Source organism: Primulina eburnea, chromosome 11 (assembly GCF_022965805.1).
Source record: "Primulina eburnea isolate SZY01 chromosome 11, ASM2296580v1, whole genome shotgun sequence".
In the NCBI taxonomy this organism is placed as follows: Eukaryota; Viridiplantae; Streptophyta; class Magnoliopsida; order Lamiales; family Gesneriaceae; genus Primulina; species Primulina eburnea.
In genome coordinates this window covers 6,524,989-6,542,365 of record NC_133111.1, presented here as the reverse complement: position 1 = coordinate 6,542,365, position 17,377 = coordinate 6,524,989, and the positions used below count along the sequence as shown (strand labels likewise).

At 40.3% G+C, this 17,377-nt stretch overlaps 1 protein-coding gene across 1 annotated transcript; it reads left to right on the top strand.

Moving 5' to 3' along the window:
* The first annotated feature begins 14,967 nt into the window (after window positions 1–14,967).
* LOC140804813 (protein NDR1-like) lies at window positions 14,968–15,712 on the top strand. The gene has a single exon (XM_073160950.1). It carries the CDS (start codon window positions 15,080–15,082, stop codon window positions 15,710–15,712), a length of 633 nt encoding a protein of 210 aa, XP_073017051.1. The 5' UTR covers window positions 14,968–15,079.
* The last annotated feature ends 1,665 nt before the right edge of the window (window positions 15,713–17,377 follow it).

Here is a 17,377-nt window from a genome sequence, read left to right as displayed (position 1 = left end):
TAGGTGAGTGTGAAAGTCCTCGGTATTTGAAGAAAAGCATATAAGTTATTAGCATTGGTGTTTTCTTTCCCATTTTTTCTCGACTAAGTTAAGTTTAAACCTTAAATTATTATATTCAATTATTTATCATTGGTATTTTCATTCTCGTATTTTCCTTCCCTTGATGCTATCTTTGAATAGGCTAAGTTTAAACATTAACTTATTCTATTCATTTCTAAATCATTGTTTCTAAATTTCATCTCTGGTGTCAGTGGTAACTTGTGGGTTTTCTTGGCTATTATTCCTGTGTGTATGTACTATGTAGGATCTCATACTAATTCTCTATATGTGTTTCTCATATCCATCATCTAAAAAAAACTTGGTGGATGTTGGGCAGAATTAATTATGCAGTACTAATATATGGCTCTTAATATATAATGGCTCTTAATGCATTATTTTTTCTCTTTATTTTGCTTCTTGGAATCAAACAAATTTAGAGAGTAACAATGTAATGCCCGAGATTTTGCTTACATTAATCTAAGATTAATCTGGAATGATTTCTTGATTAATTGATGTGATTATAGACGGAACGGAGTGGACCGGAAAAGGTGAGAAAAGACGCGAATGTATGTGCAAGGGTGTGTACTAGCACACATGCGCGGCTTGAATGCGCGTACATGCGCGAGCATGGCAGAGAAGTTGGCGCATATGCGTCGGATGGAGGCGCGCATATGTGCGAGGGATAATGTGCGGACACCGTAGGTCTCGCGCATATGCTCGATGTCAGTGCGCGCATATGCGCGATCACTCCAGTAGCAAGTACCGGATAGAACTTCCGGCGCGACATGCAGAAGGAAAATAAGCCACTTGGTCTTGGAATGCTCGAAGATGTATATATATGTATATACCATGAATTGTTTCAGAATTCATAAGAAACGAGAAAAGGGTCGAGGAAGTTTGCCAGAAATCCTTACGCTTTTATATTTTGATCCGCCCGTTCGATTTTCAATCTGACTTCAGTACCGAGTTCCTATCGACGCAGGCTACAACAAAACGTAAGTTTTATTACGTTTTGATATAATTTGAAATTATGGTATTGCCAGAATCAGATAGAAGACGTATATGTTGTTCTTACGATATCAGACATCGTATAATTGAAACCGGATCAAAGAACAAAGACCGTATGGAATTGTTATGATTTTCAGAGTGATTAGACTGAGAATTGATATCAGATTTGTATTGTTATCGAGTATGAGTTACAGGAATTGATATCTGTTGATTTATATTGTTGAGTATATTTATATGGTACCGTTATGCCGTTGAAACCGAATTTGATTAGGTTCTGATTTTATCCAGTATTGATTTGAGTTTTATATTGATATAGTACATTCAATACTATTCAGAGCTGGTATCAGATGAGTTATTGATTTGTATATAATGATACTGTATTATTGATATTACGAGATTATACAGAGTTGAGATTATGATCTGTTATTGTTAAGATTTCGAGTTGTACTGATATTGATTATGAGCTGTGTTATTATATTTGTGATGTGAGATTGACGGGGCTACTGAGACTTTATTGTTATGCCGTCGAAACATCAGTAGGTTGATATTGATCAGAATCAGTATTGATTGAGATTATATCGTCATATCGTTGACATTGATCAGATTATGTTTTGATTCGGGTATTGATCAGAGCAAGTATTGAATTGAGCTGTATTTTTATACAGTCTATTCGATATTGTCATTTCAGATTTGATATGGACAGATTTGACTTCGAGACTTCGACTTCGTCAGATCGAGAAGACAAAGGTATAAGTCAATGTGGTATTGGGAGATCGACTCAAGTAGGATATACTTGAGTTTCTCGAAATCACATACTTACTGTTATTATATGCATTGATTTAATTTGATATGCTTGTTCTATTGATTGATAGGAAACATGTATTAGACGAGTATTAGATGAGTGATCTTGTGACAGAAGTGCCTGATAGTGGTGGGATCGCCACGGACACATTGCACGATGTCACAAGATAGTGAATTGGCGAAAGTGACAAATTCTATCACGTATAGGTCACCAGACGATTAGCTATCGATGTGGATAGGATTGGAGTTTCTTCTATTACTGGTGATCGATATCATATCGATGTGGATAGAATTGGAGTTTCTTCTATTACTGGTGATCGATATGGTATTCTAATGTCTGGAAACCGGGATCCCTGGACTAGGAATGAGTCTAGTCTTAGATATGGAGTCACGAGTCTGATTGATAGTTCTATATGGATTATGTTCTTAGGAATTGATATAGTATTATTAGTTCGTGTTCCCGATTGTGGTACATGTCCAGAGTATGATTTATAGTTTGATATCGATTCATGTTTCTGATTGCGATACATGACATGAATATATGCTTCATGCTTTTATATCTGTTATATGAAATGCATGTTTCGTTGATTTATACTGGGAATATAATTCTCACCGGAGTTATCCGGATGTTGTCTTGTTTTTATGTGTGCACGACAACATGTGGACAGGTCCAGGGTCAAGGAGATGAAGAGAGATCGTGATTAGAGTGAAGACTACTGACTTGGAGTAGAAATAGGGTTTGGACACTTGATGTTTAGTTGATAAACCCTAGTTTGAATAAATGTATGATGTACAGGACTCGTACCTTAATTTATACTGATATTTATAATATATGAATGCCATTACGTTCCACATGTAACAGTGTATGCTAAAAAAAAAAAGTTAGACCCTGTTTATTATAATTGATTAATCAGTCTCAAAGATGATTAAGAATCGAATTAGCGTCCGGGTCCTCACAAACAATGACAAGCAAGACATTGTCGAATGCTTCCGTCACTCAGCTTGAATCTGGGATTCTTAAGAGAATTTCAAATGACATCGGATAGGAGTTTGGTATGTTGATTGATCCTAAGAACCTCGACAAAGTTAAATATAAGTTGTGTGGGAATATGATGTCTGGTGGAGTGTATAAGATCAAGTAGCACATAGGAAATATACTTAGAAATGTATCTGGTTGTCGAAACACATCTCAAGAAGATCGTAATAAGTGCAAACTGGCTATTTTAGAAGGGAGGAACAAAACGAAAAACAAATTAATGGAAGAAGAAATTTGTAGAGCAAAGGTGAATATTTCTTTAGACGAAGAAGAATATTCTGAAATTGAAGGGGTAGATGGAATTAAAAAACCTCATCTACTTGGCCCCATGGATAGATATGTATCGATGATTGCTCCAGAAAATGTAAGTTCAAGTGGGAGCAAAGTGCTTCGCCAAAAAAATAATAAATGAGGCTCTTTTCAAAGAGAGAACTCAACAAGTACAACAATATGTCGGAAGATGAGCTTATGAAAATGGAATCACATTCAATGCTCTTGATAATGATAGCTTCAAGCAACTAATGGAGGCAATAGGTCAATTTAGACCCGAGTTCAAGCCTCCAATTCAATATCAACTTAGAGAGCCACTTTTGAAAGCTGAAGTTGAAAGAACAAAGAAACCGTTGAAGAAGAACGAAGAAGAATGTGCGAAGAATGGGTGCTCGATTATGACAGATGCATGGAGTGATAGAAAAAAGAAGCGTATTAAATTTGAGTGTTAATTGCAAGGAGGGTACTGTATTTTTAGAGTCTAAGGAGTCTTCAGACGAAGCACATACAGCTGGACTTATTCTTGAGTATGTTGACAAGTGTGTTGAACAAATAGGAGCTCAAAATGTTGTTCACATTGTAACAGACCATGCCACAAACAATATGGTTGTGGCTAAATTGATGAAAGAAAAACGGCATATGATTTTTTGAATTTCATGTGCAACTCATACTGTAAATATCATGATTGAAAGTATTGGCAAGCTTCCAAGATATAAAAAAGTTATTGACCAAGCCAAGTCATTTACAATTTTCATTTATGCTCACCATAAGAATTTGTCATTGATGAGAAGTTTTACGAAGAAAAAAGACATAGTCCGACCAGGAGTTACAATGTTTGCATCAAACTTCCTCACAGTGCAAAATTTGATTGAGAAAACATCTAGTTTAAAGGTCATGTTTACAAGTGATATGTGAGAGAACTGTAAGTGGTCAAAGATAAACAAAGGGAAATTGGCTTACTCTAATGTGATGAACATGAGTTTTTAGAATGGTGTGAAGCTTTGTTTGAGCATGATTTTTTGGAATTGTGTGACGCTTTGTTTGAAAATATTTGCTCCTTTGGCAAGAGTTCTTCGATTGGTTGACGAAAATAGCTATCCATGTGGTTTCTATATAGGAGCTTCTTCGTGCAAAAGAAGATATTAAGGTGGCCTTGAACAATGTCGAATCAAATAATCAGTCAATCTGTGGGGACCCGGACTCTAATCATGTTCTTAATCATTATTGGGACAATTTAATCAATTATAAACACAGGGTCTAATTTTTTTTTTTTAAAATTGCGGAACGTAATGGTTTCAATCTAATGTACATATCAGTATAAAAGTACAAGTCTTATACAACAAACATTAAACTTTTAAACTAGGTTTTAACAAATAAATGTCAAGTGCTAAATCCTATCTACAACATCAAAGTCCGTAGTCTCCACTCTAATCACAATCTCTCATCATCTCCTCGACCCTGATCATGTCTCACCTGTTCCCATGCACACATACAAACACGACAACAGCCGGATAACTCCGGTGAGAAATACATCCCAGTATAAATCAACGAAACATGCGATCATATGAACAATGTAAAAGCATGTAACAAATATCAGTAACGTGTGTCAAATCTAAAACATAACCAATATAAAATCGTCAATCAGACTCATGACTCCACGTCTCAGACTAGACTCAATCCTAGTCTAGAAATCCCGGTTTCCAGACGTTGGTATTCCATATCGAATATCAGTAATAGAAGAAACTCCAATTCTATCCACTTCGATATAACGAAACATCCAGTGTCTTGACATATCCGTCCCAGACTTTGGCACTTTCGCCAAATCATTATCCTGTGACAATGTGCAATGTGCCAGTAACGATTCCATCACTATCCGGCACTTATGTCACAAGATCACTCGTCTAATACTCGTCTAATACATGCTTTATATAAATCAATAGAACAAATCATATCAATTCAAATCAATACACACAATAACAATAAGTATGTGATTTAGAGAAACTCAAGTATATCATACTCAAGTCGTTCTCCCGATACCACATTGACTTATACATTTCTCTTCTCGGTCTGACGAAGTCTCGGTCTCGAAGTCAAATCTGTCCATATCAAATAGTTTAAGCTCTCGTCAATAGAAACTCAGTACTGTAGTCGGATTCAAATTCGGACGGACGGATCTTGCACAATCCATATCTAAAATCAAGAACTTGAAGTTGGCCTCGGTTTCTCGATTTTCCTTCCTTTTTCCATCCTGAATGAGAGCTTATATATATAGATACACACACACACACACACGTTGCATGAGAAGTCTAGGTGGCTCAATGTGCATACTGCACGTCTCGCGCATATGCGCGACCCCCGTCGGCGCATATGCGCGAGACCTTCGAGTCTCGGCAGCTCGCGCATATGCACGCACCATCGCCGCGCATATGCGCGAGACCTACTGTCTCGGTGCACAAACACTCGCGCAGATGCACGCATCTAGCCGCGCATGTAGTAGCCCGAATTCCAAATTGGGTAATTAACGGATTAATGGTGATTAAGAAGGTTTAATGTGTAATTTTGACCATGGTCATGATCGGACGGACCGAAGATGGTTCGGTAGCACCGAAGAGTTCGGACGATCCGAAGTGGGTTCGGTGGATCCGATCATGAGGTGTCAAGAGTTGATCGACACGTCAGTTTGCATGCAAGTTCGGATGATCCGAAGTGTAGGTTCGGTGGATCCGATCATGAGGTGTCAAGAGCCGATGGACACGTAGGAGTTCGGACGTTCCGAAGTGTGTTCGGTGGATCCGAACATAGCCTATAAATAGTGCTCGGAATTCCTCATTTTGGATTGCAAATTCTTGAAGTTGTGTCTCCTATTTGAGAGGTTTGGAAGGTTTCTAGGGTTAGTTGTCGGTCGAGCGATATCCAAGAGCTGCCAGGATTGGTAGCGTAGCGACGCCTGAGTTACGAGGCAATCGACATCAAAGGGCTGTCGACGGACGAAGGTAAACCCTAAACCTTTGGTAGTACTGGTTTTGCTAGTCTAGCATGGTAGTATTGTTCATTGGGTATGCTTTTGATGCGTAGGCTTGTTCTAGACCTGATTAACGGTGTTGCGTAAGGCTAGGCTTGCTGTGATAGAGGTACGAAAGTACTATCCGAGATATCCTGGTCGAGTATACATTCTTATATGTGTTGCATGATTATATGGTGCATTGATATATGTCATATGATGCATGCTATTATGTCACGTTTATTACTGCATGTTGCATTTCATGTTGAGCCGTATCTCCTTCGAGATAGCCTTTACTGTTGAGCTGTATCTCTTTCGAGATAAGCTATATCTTGTGGGGCCGCTCAGCCCTGTCTTGTCTTGTGGACGCATGGACACCGAGAGTACACAGTGGCCGACGGGTCCGGAGGGCTTCGGTGATCCGGGACATTTTAGGTCCACGTCTGTTCTTGTAGTGGATGCAGTGACCCAGAGGAGTACCGCGCGGCACTATCCACTTGGCGCCTCTAGACTGAGCATTTTGAGATCCTTTGTGACTCCTATTTCTTGACTACCCTGGTATCATATCATAGCATGTGCATTTCATATAGGTTTGTATACTCATGCTTTTGTACTGGGCGTTCTTATCGCTCACGTCCTCGGTTTTGTTTATCTTGGACACCCCATTCCCATGGGGCAGGCCTCAGGTTGGACAGCTCAGGAGGAGGAGGAGGAGGACGTTGAGTAGCTGGTTGGTTTAGTTCTTCGGTATCTTTTTGTTTCGATATGGTTGTACCGTATATTTCAGTTTAGTTGAGTTGTTCTGGATTTTCGATTGGGTTGTATAACTATCGTTTGGTGTCAGTTTTCCGCTGTTATCTCTGATTATTATTAATTAAGTTAATTGCATGCTTAGTTCTTCATTAGTAGGTGATTCTGGAACGGGTCACTACATTTATGGTATCAGAGCATGCTTACGATTTTGGGATATAGATTCTGTTTTAGGATTTTCGTTGACCATTTTTCCCCATTCTATCTTGTAGCGATGGCTGACCACTTTGGTGATGAGAGTAGTCAGGGAAGTGTAGGTCGTTGGGGTGACCAGGACGATCGTAGGCGTCATCGTGAACATCGTCATCGTCGGGATGGTCCTAGGCATTTTGATTTGCACCGTTTCATTCAGATGGGGCCTAAGCCTTTAGTCGGCGGTGAGACTCCCGATGATGCTGAGGATTGGTTAGAGCGCATGGAGAGTTGTTTCCGTGCATTCCAGTGCACCGAGGAGCAGCAGATGGAGACCCTTAGTTTTCTTCTCGAGGGCCGTGCGCGCAAGTGGTGGCGATCGACTTCTGCGCCGATAGTCCAGTCCCAGGGTAGGGTGACTTGGGCCGATTTCCGTGCAGCTTTCATGCAGCTGTATTTTCCTCCAGCCCTTCGCCAGGCAAAGACGATTGAGCTCCTGAATCTTAAGCAGGGGAGTATGTCTGTTGATGAATATCAGCAGAAGTTCTTCGAGTTGTTACCCTTTGCCCCTCATATCAGTGGCAGTTCTGAGGCCAAGTATGACCATTTCCTCCAGGGTCTTAACCAGGAGATTTTTGATCGAGTCACTGTCTGTGATAATCCTACTTCGTATGATGGGTTAGTGAACCGGTGTCGCCAGGCAGAGATCAGTCTCCAGCGTGGTAGGGCTATTCTTTCTTCTAGACCTCCGAGTACTTTGAGCCCTCGATCTCAGTCTTTCAAGAAGTCTGGTTCTTCTTCTTCTGGATCTGGATCACGGTCTAGCGGTGTTTTCCGCTTTGGTAAGAAGAAGGTTTCTTGTGTGCATTGTGGGAAGAACCATCCATCGGAGCAATGCCGATCAGCCGCGGGAGCTTGTTTTCAGTGCGGAGAGATGGGTCATCTCAAGAAGAATTGTCCTCAGTTGCGAGGTGGAGCAGGATCTGGTTCCGGATCTCAGACGACTGTTCAACAGAGGAGGCAGGGTCAGGCAGTGGGTAGTTCAAATCTTCGACCTCGTGCCCAAGGTCAGGTTTTCGCGCTGAACCAGGATCAGGCTGCAGATGAAACGGAGAGAGTCATAGCAGGTACTTTTCGTTTATGCGGTATTCCTGCTTTTGTTCTTATTGATACCGGAGCATCTCATTCATTCATTTCTGCACGATTTGTTAAGCGTCATAAGTTACCGTATGTTTCTCTAGACGTCATTCTTTCTGTTTCTACTCCGATGGGTCATTCGGTGTTAGCGAAGCGTCTAGTGATGGGTTGTCCCTTAGATTTTGAGGGTAACGAATTGATTGCGAATCTTATGATCCTGGAGATGGAGGATTTTGATTGTATTCTAGGTATAGACCTATTGACTACCTACCGAGCTACCGTGGATTGTTACCAGAAGCTTGTTCAGTTTCGTACGACTGAGAGCTCTAGTTGGTTTTTCTATGGTGAGGGAGCGCGACCTCCGATGCCAGTGGTATCTGCTCTGAAAGCCTGTCGTGCTTTAGAGTCGGGCGGGGAAGGCTACCTCATCTATGCGATTGATTCCTCCACAGGTAGTGTTGGTATAGAGGATATTCCAGTGGTTTGTGAATTTCCTGATGTTTTCCCAGATGAGATTCCTGGTTTTCCTCCGGTTAGAGAGGTGGAATTTGGCATTGAGTTAATGCCAGGGACTGCACCGATTTCTCGTGCCCCCTATCGTCTTGCTCCGTCAGAGATGAGAGAATTGAAGCAGCAATTGCAGGATCTTCTTGATAAAGGTTATATTCGCCCGAGTGTTTCACCTTGGGGAGCTCCAGTCTTGTTTGTCAAGAAGAAAGATGGATCTATGCGATTGTGCATTGATTATCGCCAGCTGAATCGTGTGACGATCAAAAACAAGTATCCATTACCTCGTATCGATGATTTGTTCGATCAGCTTCAGGGTACCTCTGTTTACTCCAAGATTGACTTGCGATCGGGTTATCATCAGATGAGAGTTAGAGATGATGATATTTCCAAGACTGCATTTCGTACTCGATATGGGCATTACGAGTTTCTAGTTATGCCATTTGGATTGACGAATGCGCCAGCGGTGTTCATGGATCTGATGAATCGAGTCTTTCGGGATTTTCTAGATCAGTTTGTTGTGGTTTTCATTGACGATATCTTAATTTATTCTCACAGTGTGGAAGAGCATATCCAGCACTTGAGGATTGTGTTGCAGATTCTTCGCGAGAAGCAATTGTATGCTAAGCTGAGTAAGTGCGAGTTCTGGATTGATCGTGTAGTATTCCTTGGTCATGTGATTTCCAAGGAAGGAATTTCTGTGGATCCCAGCAAGATCGAAGCAGTGCTGAATTGGTCACGTCCTACGACGGTGGCTGAGATCCGTAGTTTTCTAGGTCTGGCAGGGTATTATCGTCGCTTCATTGTGAATTTCTCTCAGATAGCTAGACCATTGACGCAACTTACTCGGAAGGATGTTCCATTTGAGTGGTCATCTGAGTGCGAAGATAGTTTCAGAGAGCTTCGTCGACTTCTGACTTCTGCACCTGTTTTGGCGTTACCGTCAGGATCTGATGGTTTCAGTGTTTACACCGATGCTTCTTTTCAAGGCTTAGGGTGTGTGTTGACGCAGAATGGTCATGTGATCGCTTACGCATCCAGGCAGTTAAAACCTCACGAGGAGAAGTACCCTGTTCATGATCTAGAATTAGCTGCTATTGTGTTTGCGCTGAAGATCTGGCGTCATTACTTGTACGGGGTTAAGTTTGAAATTTTCACTGATCATAAGAGTCTGAAGTATCTGTTCACTCAGGCTGAGTTGAACATGAGACAACGTCGTTGGATGGATCTACTTAAAGATTATGACTGCGAGATCAAATACCATCCAGGTTCTGCGAATCTCACAGCCGATGCTCTTAGTCGCAAGGTGAGAGCCTCTGCACTTCAGACCAGTGCTATGATTAGTACTATCCAGGATTGTTGTTCATTGGGATTTAATTTCAAACATCGGAAAGGTATGGAGAGCATTCGTGTTGCTACCATTCTATCTGAGCCAGCTTTGTTCGCTCGGATTCGAGATGCTCAGATGTCTGATCTCAAGACTCAGAGATTAGCTCGGTTGGCTGGTGGAGATAGTAATTTCCATTATCAGTCTAATGGTCTTCTGTGTTTGTCTAATCGGGTTGTAGTACCAGAAGATGATACTTTGAGGGAAGAGATTTTATCTCAGGCCCATCGAAGCAAGTTGAGTGTCCATCCAGGAAGCAACAAAATGTATAAAGATTTGAGGACACGATTTTGGTGGAAAGGGATGAAGCGCAGCGTTTATCAGTTTGTTTCCAAGTGTCTTGTTTGTCAGCAGGTTAAGGCAGAGCACCGTCGACCGGGAGGATTATTGCTGAACTTACCTATTCCTGAATGGAAGTGGGAGCATATTGCGATGGACTTCATTACTCACTTACCATTGTCTTCGAGGAATAGTGATGCTATTTGGGTAGTGGTGGATCGACTCACCAAGTCTGCTCATTTTCTGCCATATAACCGTGATTTCACTTTCGATCGTATGGCTCGATTGTACATTCAAGAGATTGTACGTTTGCATGGGGTGCCAGTTAGTATTGTCAGTGACAGAGATCCTCGTTTTACCTCACGATTTTGGGGTAGTTTCCAGTCAGCATTGGGCACTTCACTAAGTTTGAGTACAGCTTATCATCCAGAGACCGACGGTCAGACGGAGAGGACTATCCATACACTTGAGGATATGATGCGAGCTTGTGTGATGGATTTCGGAACAGCTTGGCAGGATCATTTGCCTTTGATTGAGTTCGCGTACAACAACAGCTACCATCGTAGTATTGGTATGGCACCATTTGAGGCGTTGTATGGACGACGTTGTCGTACTCCATTATTTTGGGATGAAGTTGGGGAACGACATGTTGAGGGACCGGAGTTAGTCCAGCAGGCTATTGATAAGGTTGCAGTAATCAAGAAGCGGATTAAGATCGCTCAGGATCGACAGGCTAGTTATGCGAACACCAAGCGGCGACCTCTTTATTTTCAGCCAGGTGAGAAAGTGTTTCTCCGAGTTTCGCCTTTTCGCAGGATTTTGAGATTTGGTCTCAAGGGTAAGCTATCTCCGAGATTTATTGGTCCTTTTGAGATTCTGGAATGTGTGGGAGATTTGGCTTACAGGTTAGCATTACCTCCGTATCTGTCTGGGATTCATGATGTGTTCCACGTATCTTTGTTGAGACGATATGTAGCAGATGAGTCTCACATCTTGCATCCATCTGAAGTTCAACTAAATACGGATTTGTCTTACGTGGAACGACCAGTGCGGATTCTCGATCGCAAAGACAAGGTATTGCGGAATAAGATCATTCCTCTTGTCTTAGTTCAGTGGCAGCGCAGAGGCACTGAAGAAGCCACTTGGGAGTTAGAAAGTCGTATGCGTGCGGAGCATCCAGAGCTCTTTTGAGTTGTACTATGGTTGTAATATGGAGGTATTTGTGTTTTTTCTGTTGTAATCCAAATATCAGTTGTATTCAACAACAATTGAGATGTAATAACGATGTTGTTATTTCAGTTTTTGTTCAACCTATAAACTTGATTTCGAGGACGAAATCTTTTTAAGGGGGGGAGAATGTAGTAGCCCGAATTCCAAATTGGGTAATTAACGGATTAATGGTGATTAAGAAGGTTTAATGTGTAATTTTGACCATGGTCATGATCGGACGGACCGAAGATGGTCCGGTAGCACCGAAGAGTTCGGACGATCCGAAGTGGGTTCGGTGGATCCGATCATGAGGTGTCAAGAGTTGATCGACACGTCAGTTTGCATGCAAGTTCGGATGATCCGAAGTGTAGGTTCGGTGGATCCGATCATGAGGTGTCAAGAGCCGATGGACACGTAGGAGTTCGGACGTTCCGAAGTGTGTTCGGTGGATCCGAACATAGCCTATAAATAGTGCTCGGAATTCCTCATTTTGGATTGCAAATTCTTGAAGTTGTGTCTCCTAGTTGAGAGGTTTGGAAGGTTTCTAGGGTTAGTTGTCGGTCGAGCGATAGCCAAGAGCTGCCAGGATTGGTAGCGTAGCGACGCCTGAGTTACGAGGCAATCGACATCAAAGGGCTGTCGACGGACGAAGGTAAACCCTAAACCTTTGGTAGTACTGGTTTTGCTAGTCTAGCATGGTAGTATTGTTCATTGGGTATGCTTTTGATGCGTAGGCTTGTTCTAGACCTGATTAGCGGTGTTGCGTAAGGCTAGGCTTGCTGTGATAGAGGTACGAAAGTACTATCCGAGATATCCTGGTCGAGTATACATTCTTATATGTGTTGCATGATTATATGGTGCATTGATATATGTCATATGATGCATGCTATTATGTCACGTTTATTACTGCATGTTGCATTTCATGTTGAGCCGTATCACCTTCGAGATAGCCTTTACTGTTGAGCTGTATCTCTTTCGAGATAAGCTATATCTTGTGGGGCCGCTCAGCCCTGTCTTGTCTTGTGGACGCATGGACACCGAGAGTACACAGTGGCCGACGGGTCCGGAGGGCTTCGGTGATCCGGGACATTTTAGGTCCACGTCTGTTCTTGTAGTGGATGCAGTGACCCAGAGGAGTACCGCGCGGCACTATCCATTTGGCGCCTCTAGACTGAGCATTTTGAGATCCTTTGTGACTCCTATTTCTTGACTACCCTGGTATCATATCATAGCATGTGCATTTCATATAGGTTTGTATACTCATGCTTTTGTACTGGGCGTTCTTATCGCTCACGTCCTCGGTTTTGTTTATCTTGGACACCCCATTCCCATGGGGCAGGCCTCAGGTTGGACAGCTCAGGAGGAGGAGGAGGAGGACGTTGAGTAGCTGGTTGGTTTAGTTCTTCGGTATCTTTTTGTTTCGATATGGTTGTATCGTATATTTCAGTTTAGTTGAGTTGTTCTGGATTTTCGATTGGGTTGTATAACTATCGTTTGGTGTCAGTTTTCCGCTGTTATCTCTGATTATTATTAATTAAGTTAATTGCATGCTTAGTTCTTCATTAGTAGGTGATTCTGGAACGGGTCACTACAGCGCATGTGCGCGCAATGTTCTGTTATTGCATCTTGGCTACTGTCCTCCTCGCGCATGTGCACGTCTTTCAAACCGCGCATGTGCGCACAATGCTCTGCCTACCTCGCGCATATGCGCCCGGCAGGGTCGCGCATATGCGCGAGGGCTCCTCCTCGCCCATAATTTCAAAGCTTTGTTCGGCTATCCCGGTCTGATCCGTTCCGTCTATAAACACATCTCAATTATCAACAATCATACCAGATCACAATAATCATAAACGGGCCTTACACTATCATAGTGATTATTGAGTCAAAAATGAAAGATAGACTTGATACATCATTGTATACCACAACCTTTTTGTTAAATCCCTACTTTTACTACAAAGATAGTTCTATTGCTCTTTATGGAGAAGTCGCAACAAGGATTTTTGAATGCATGCCGATGAGTTTGAAATGCAAGATATAATTATTAATAAGGAATTTGAAAAATATAGAGATAAAAAGACTGGGTTATTTAGGAAACATCGGCTGCAAAAGCATGTGAAAAAAATAGCGATACATTTTATCCATGTACATGGTAAAATTGGAGTGCATTTGAAGGAGTAAACTTAAACTTTAATTAAATTATTGTATTATTTTTAAAAGTGTCTGTTCATATTACTAACTATACTAATTACTTTCTCGGTTTTCTTTTAGATTCATACAAAGAAAATAAATAGTTGGATGTCAATAGGTTGAACAATCTAGTATTTGTCCAATTTAATGATAGATTGTTTAACAAGGAAAAAAAAAAGAAAAAGAAAGAAATGTTGACGTCCTTCTTGAAAAAGATGTTTCAAATGCACAAGGTTGGATTGTGGATGGTGGGGAAGAAAATGAAGTTGAACCAAGTTCAGAACTCACTTGGTAAATAGTTGATGAAGCAACTGGGGCAAATGAAAATATACAACCTCGAATAAGCTCTAGGTTAGAGAACTTCACGAGGATCAAAGAAGAAGAAGATGATCACAATGATGATATTGATTTTGAGTTCGATGAAAAACAAGTTGTTGAAAATTTCAGAGAAAAATAAGTGGATTAAATTTGTGATATTCAATTAGTAGTGTAATCATTAAATTAAGGCTTCCTACATATAAATATGAAGTTTGGAAGAAATCTGAATTCTTTCTTATTTTATTGAGATGACACAATAGATTATGTAGGGAATATTTTAAACGCATTTTAAATTTGATGTTGTTGTGTTGAGTTCTAGTATGTTATTTATTATGTTGATACCGTAAAATCTGATTAGCGGCGCCTAGTCTCCGCCTAGGCGGCCTAGGAGCTGGTTTAGCGCCTGACTGCCTAGCAAATTTTAGAACCTTGCAACTAGTAGTGCATGTTAATTTTAGTGGTGTTTGGGTGTTCTCTGATTCTTTAATTGATGTTCAAGATGTAACATCAAGCATTGCTTGTCTCAAATATTTTGACTCTACTAGATTAGGAGTATTGATAATCTTAGTAGATTGTGAACATAGACTACGCTTTGTCTCAACCTTCATTTTCGTGTTCGGTTGATGGTTTGCACTTATTTTGGTTGATTGATGTATCTAATTCTAACATAATTAAAGTATAAATTTTTCGTTTCTCCTTCAAAAAATAAATGAAAATTTGACAATATGGGTTGGGTTTGAGTCCAGCCGGATTTAAAAAGAATTATGTACAAATATATATACCTACTATACTATATATTTTTTGATTGAAAATGGGCGGGGAATGGAACTTTATCCGTACAAGCACGTGTATCATTGTCCCATGGTAAAAATAAAAATAATCACGCAACTTTTCTTCAGAAAAAAGGGAGTGCCACGCGAAATTCTCCACCCCCTCCCCAATCAAACATCCCTCCGGCATGGCGGAGAGCGACACCGGCGGATGCTGCCGGTGCTGCTGCAGCTTCATATTCACCTCCGGCCTCACCGCTCTCTTCATGTGGCTCAGCCTGCGCACCTCCAACCCCACCTGCTCCATCGAGAAATTTTACGTCCCTGCCCTCAACAGAACCACTAATTCCACCTACAACCACTCCATTTCCTTCCAACTCCAGCTCGCCAATCGGATGAAATACAAAGGCGTGCGCTACAACAACATTAGCCTGACGTTCTTGTACGGCGTGAAGGACTCGAGTTCCTCTATAGCTAATTACACGGTGGAGGCGTTCTACCAGGGTCACAAGAAGAAAGCTACTCGCGTAGCGTTGGTGCAGGCTACTGGGGTGCCGTGGGAGGCGGCGATCGAAGCGGTTTCGAATGGGTCAACTGTGAACTTCGGGGTCCGGTTGGTTACCAGAGTGAAGTTCAAGATTATGTTTTGGTATACTAAGAGCCACCAGCTGGAGGTGGCGGGCGATGTGGCGGTCGGCAGCGGAGGGAAGAAAGTGAACGAGAACGGAATTAAGCTGAAGTCCGGTGCACCGGATCGGGGCTGGTGCTGGGCGAGGTTTTCACCCGCGGTTATTTCCATTGTTTTGACCATTTTAATTTGAATTTCCATTGTTTTCACCTTTTGATTAGCCAATTATCTCTCTCTCTCTCTCTTTTTAATTTAATTTACGCATTTCAACAATAAATCTCACCCTTATAAAATTTAAATTAATTTAATTTATATTCATATGAAAAACTTGGCTCTGATACCATTTGTTAGAAAATATATGGCCTCCGGAACAATTTCGGCCAAAAAAAAATTTATTTTCGATCAAATCGAAACACAGCGGAAGCGATTACATAATTTCATAAATTATAATCGTACATATGAATATAAATTAACTATGAATTTTAAAAAAAAATTACTAGAAAAGTAACCTCTTGTAGTTTTTTCTTTTTCGCGAATGCGTAGAAACCACGGCCTTTCAACACGATCCTTCCTATCGACGGTAGTGTGTGGGCACTCAAAAACACAAAAGCTAAAAATCAAAACTTTTATTTTATTCTCTACTCTATTTTCAACTCATGAAAAAAGTAGAGAATGAGTTGTTCCGTCAGAGACGCCTAAAATCCTATTTAAATTAATTCAAAACCAAGAGTCCAAATCTTATCCCAATTTGGACTCCAAAAAATCGGCCATCACATCTAGGATAGGCCAAGATTTTATTTGGTTTGAATAATAATATCTTATGTATTTTAAAACTATTTTAAAAGGTCATAAGATTCTAAAATCTTATAAAAAATAAATTAGAATCTCATTCTAACTTATTTAAATGTTAAATAATATCTAAATTTTATTCACAATAAATTAAAGATATTAAATAGGATTTCTAAGATATTATCAAGATAAATTAGAATCTTATTCTAACTTATTTAGATATAATATCTAAATTTTATTCATGATAAATTAAAGATATTAAATAAGATTTCTAGGATCTTATCAAAATAAATTGGAATCTTATTCTAACTTATTTTTAGATAGCAAATAATATCTATAATTTATTCACAATAAATTAAAGATATTATAATCAACTTTTAGATATTACCATAATAATCCAAATATATAATTATCTCATAATTATTATTTAATATAATTAATATCTCATTATCAATTATATTTATCTCCAAACTTTTGGAGTTATGGAAACATTTTTCCATACATGATTTCTAAATTGTATTTTTAATCCGTCATTAATTTGAAAGGCGTACCGGAGACCATGGACTCATAATTAGAAGCTCCAATAAATTATATAAATAATTAAACTCTTTAATTAATTTATCTAATTTATTAATTCCATAATTACTCCAATAAAAATATGGAATTGCACTCTTCTTCATTATGAAATATCTTACTCTACAAAATTGAGCAGTCCATTGATATAATCATTATATATGGATAAATCCGCCACCAAGAGTAAACATTGATCCAGACGTCGATTTTCGAGTATCTCTATCTGATTGAAAGTCAGAATCAGTGTAACTGTCTATTTTAAGGTCCCCACCTGAATAGACAAGCATATAATTTCTCGTTCTTCGAAGATACTTGAGAATATTCTTTACCGATATCCAATGATCCAAACCAGGATTTGACTGAAAACGACTGACTATCCCCACAGCATAACATATGTCTGGCCTAGTGCACATCATTGCGTACATAAGGCTGCCCACTGCAGAGGCATAGGGAACACGTCTCATGCCCTCGACTTCTTGCGGTGTCTTAGGACACT

What these genes read in the sequence shown, in the direction of transcription:
- LOC140804813 (XM_073160950.1), top strand. Translation starts at nt 15,080, where the DNA reads ATGGCGGAGAGCGACACCGGCGGATGCTGCCGGTGCTGCTGCAGCTTC.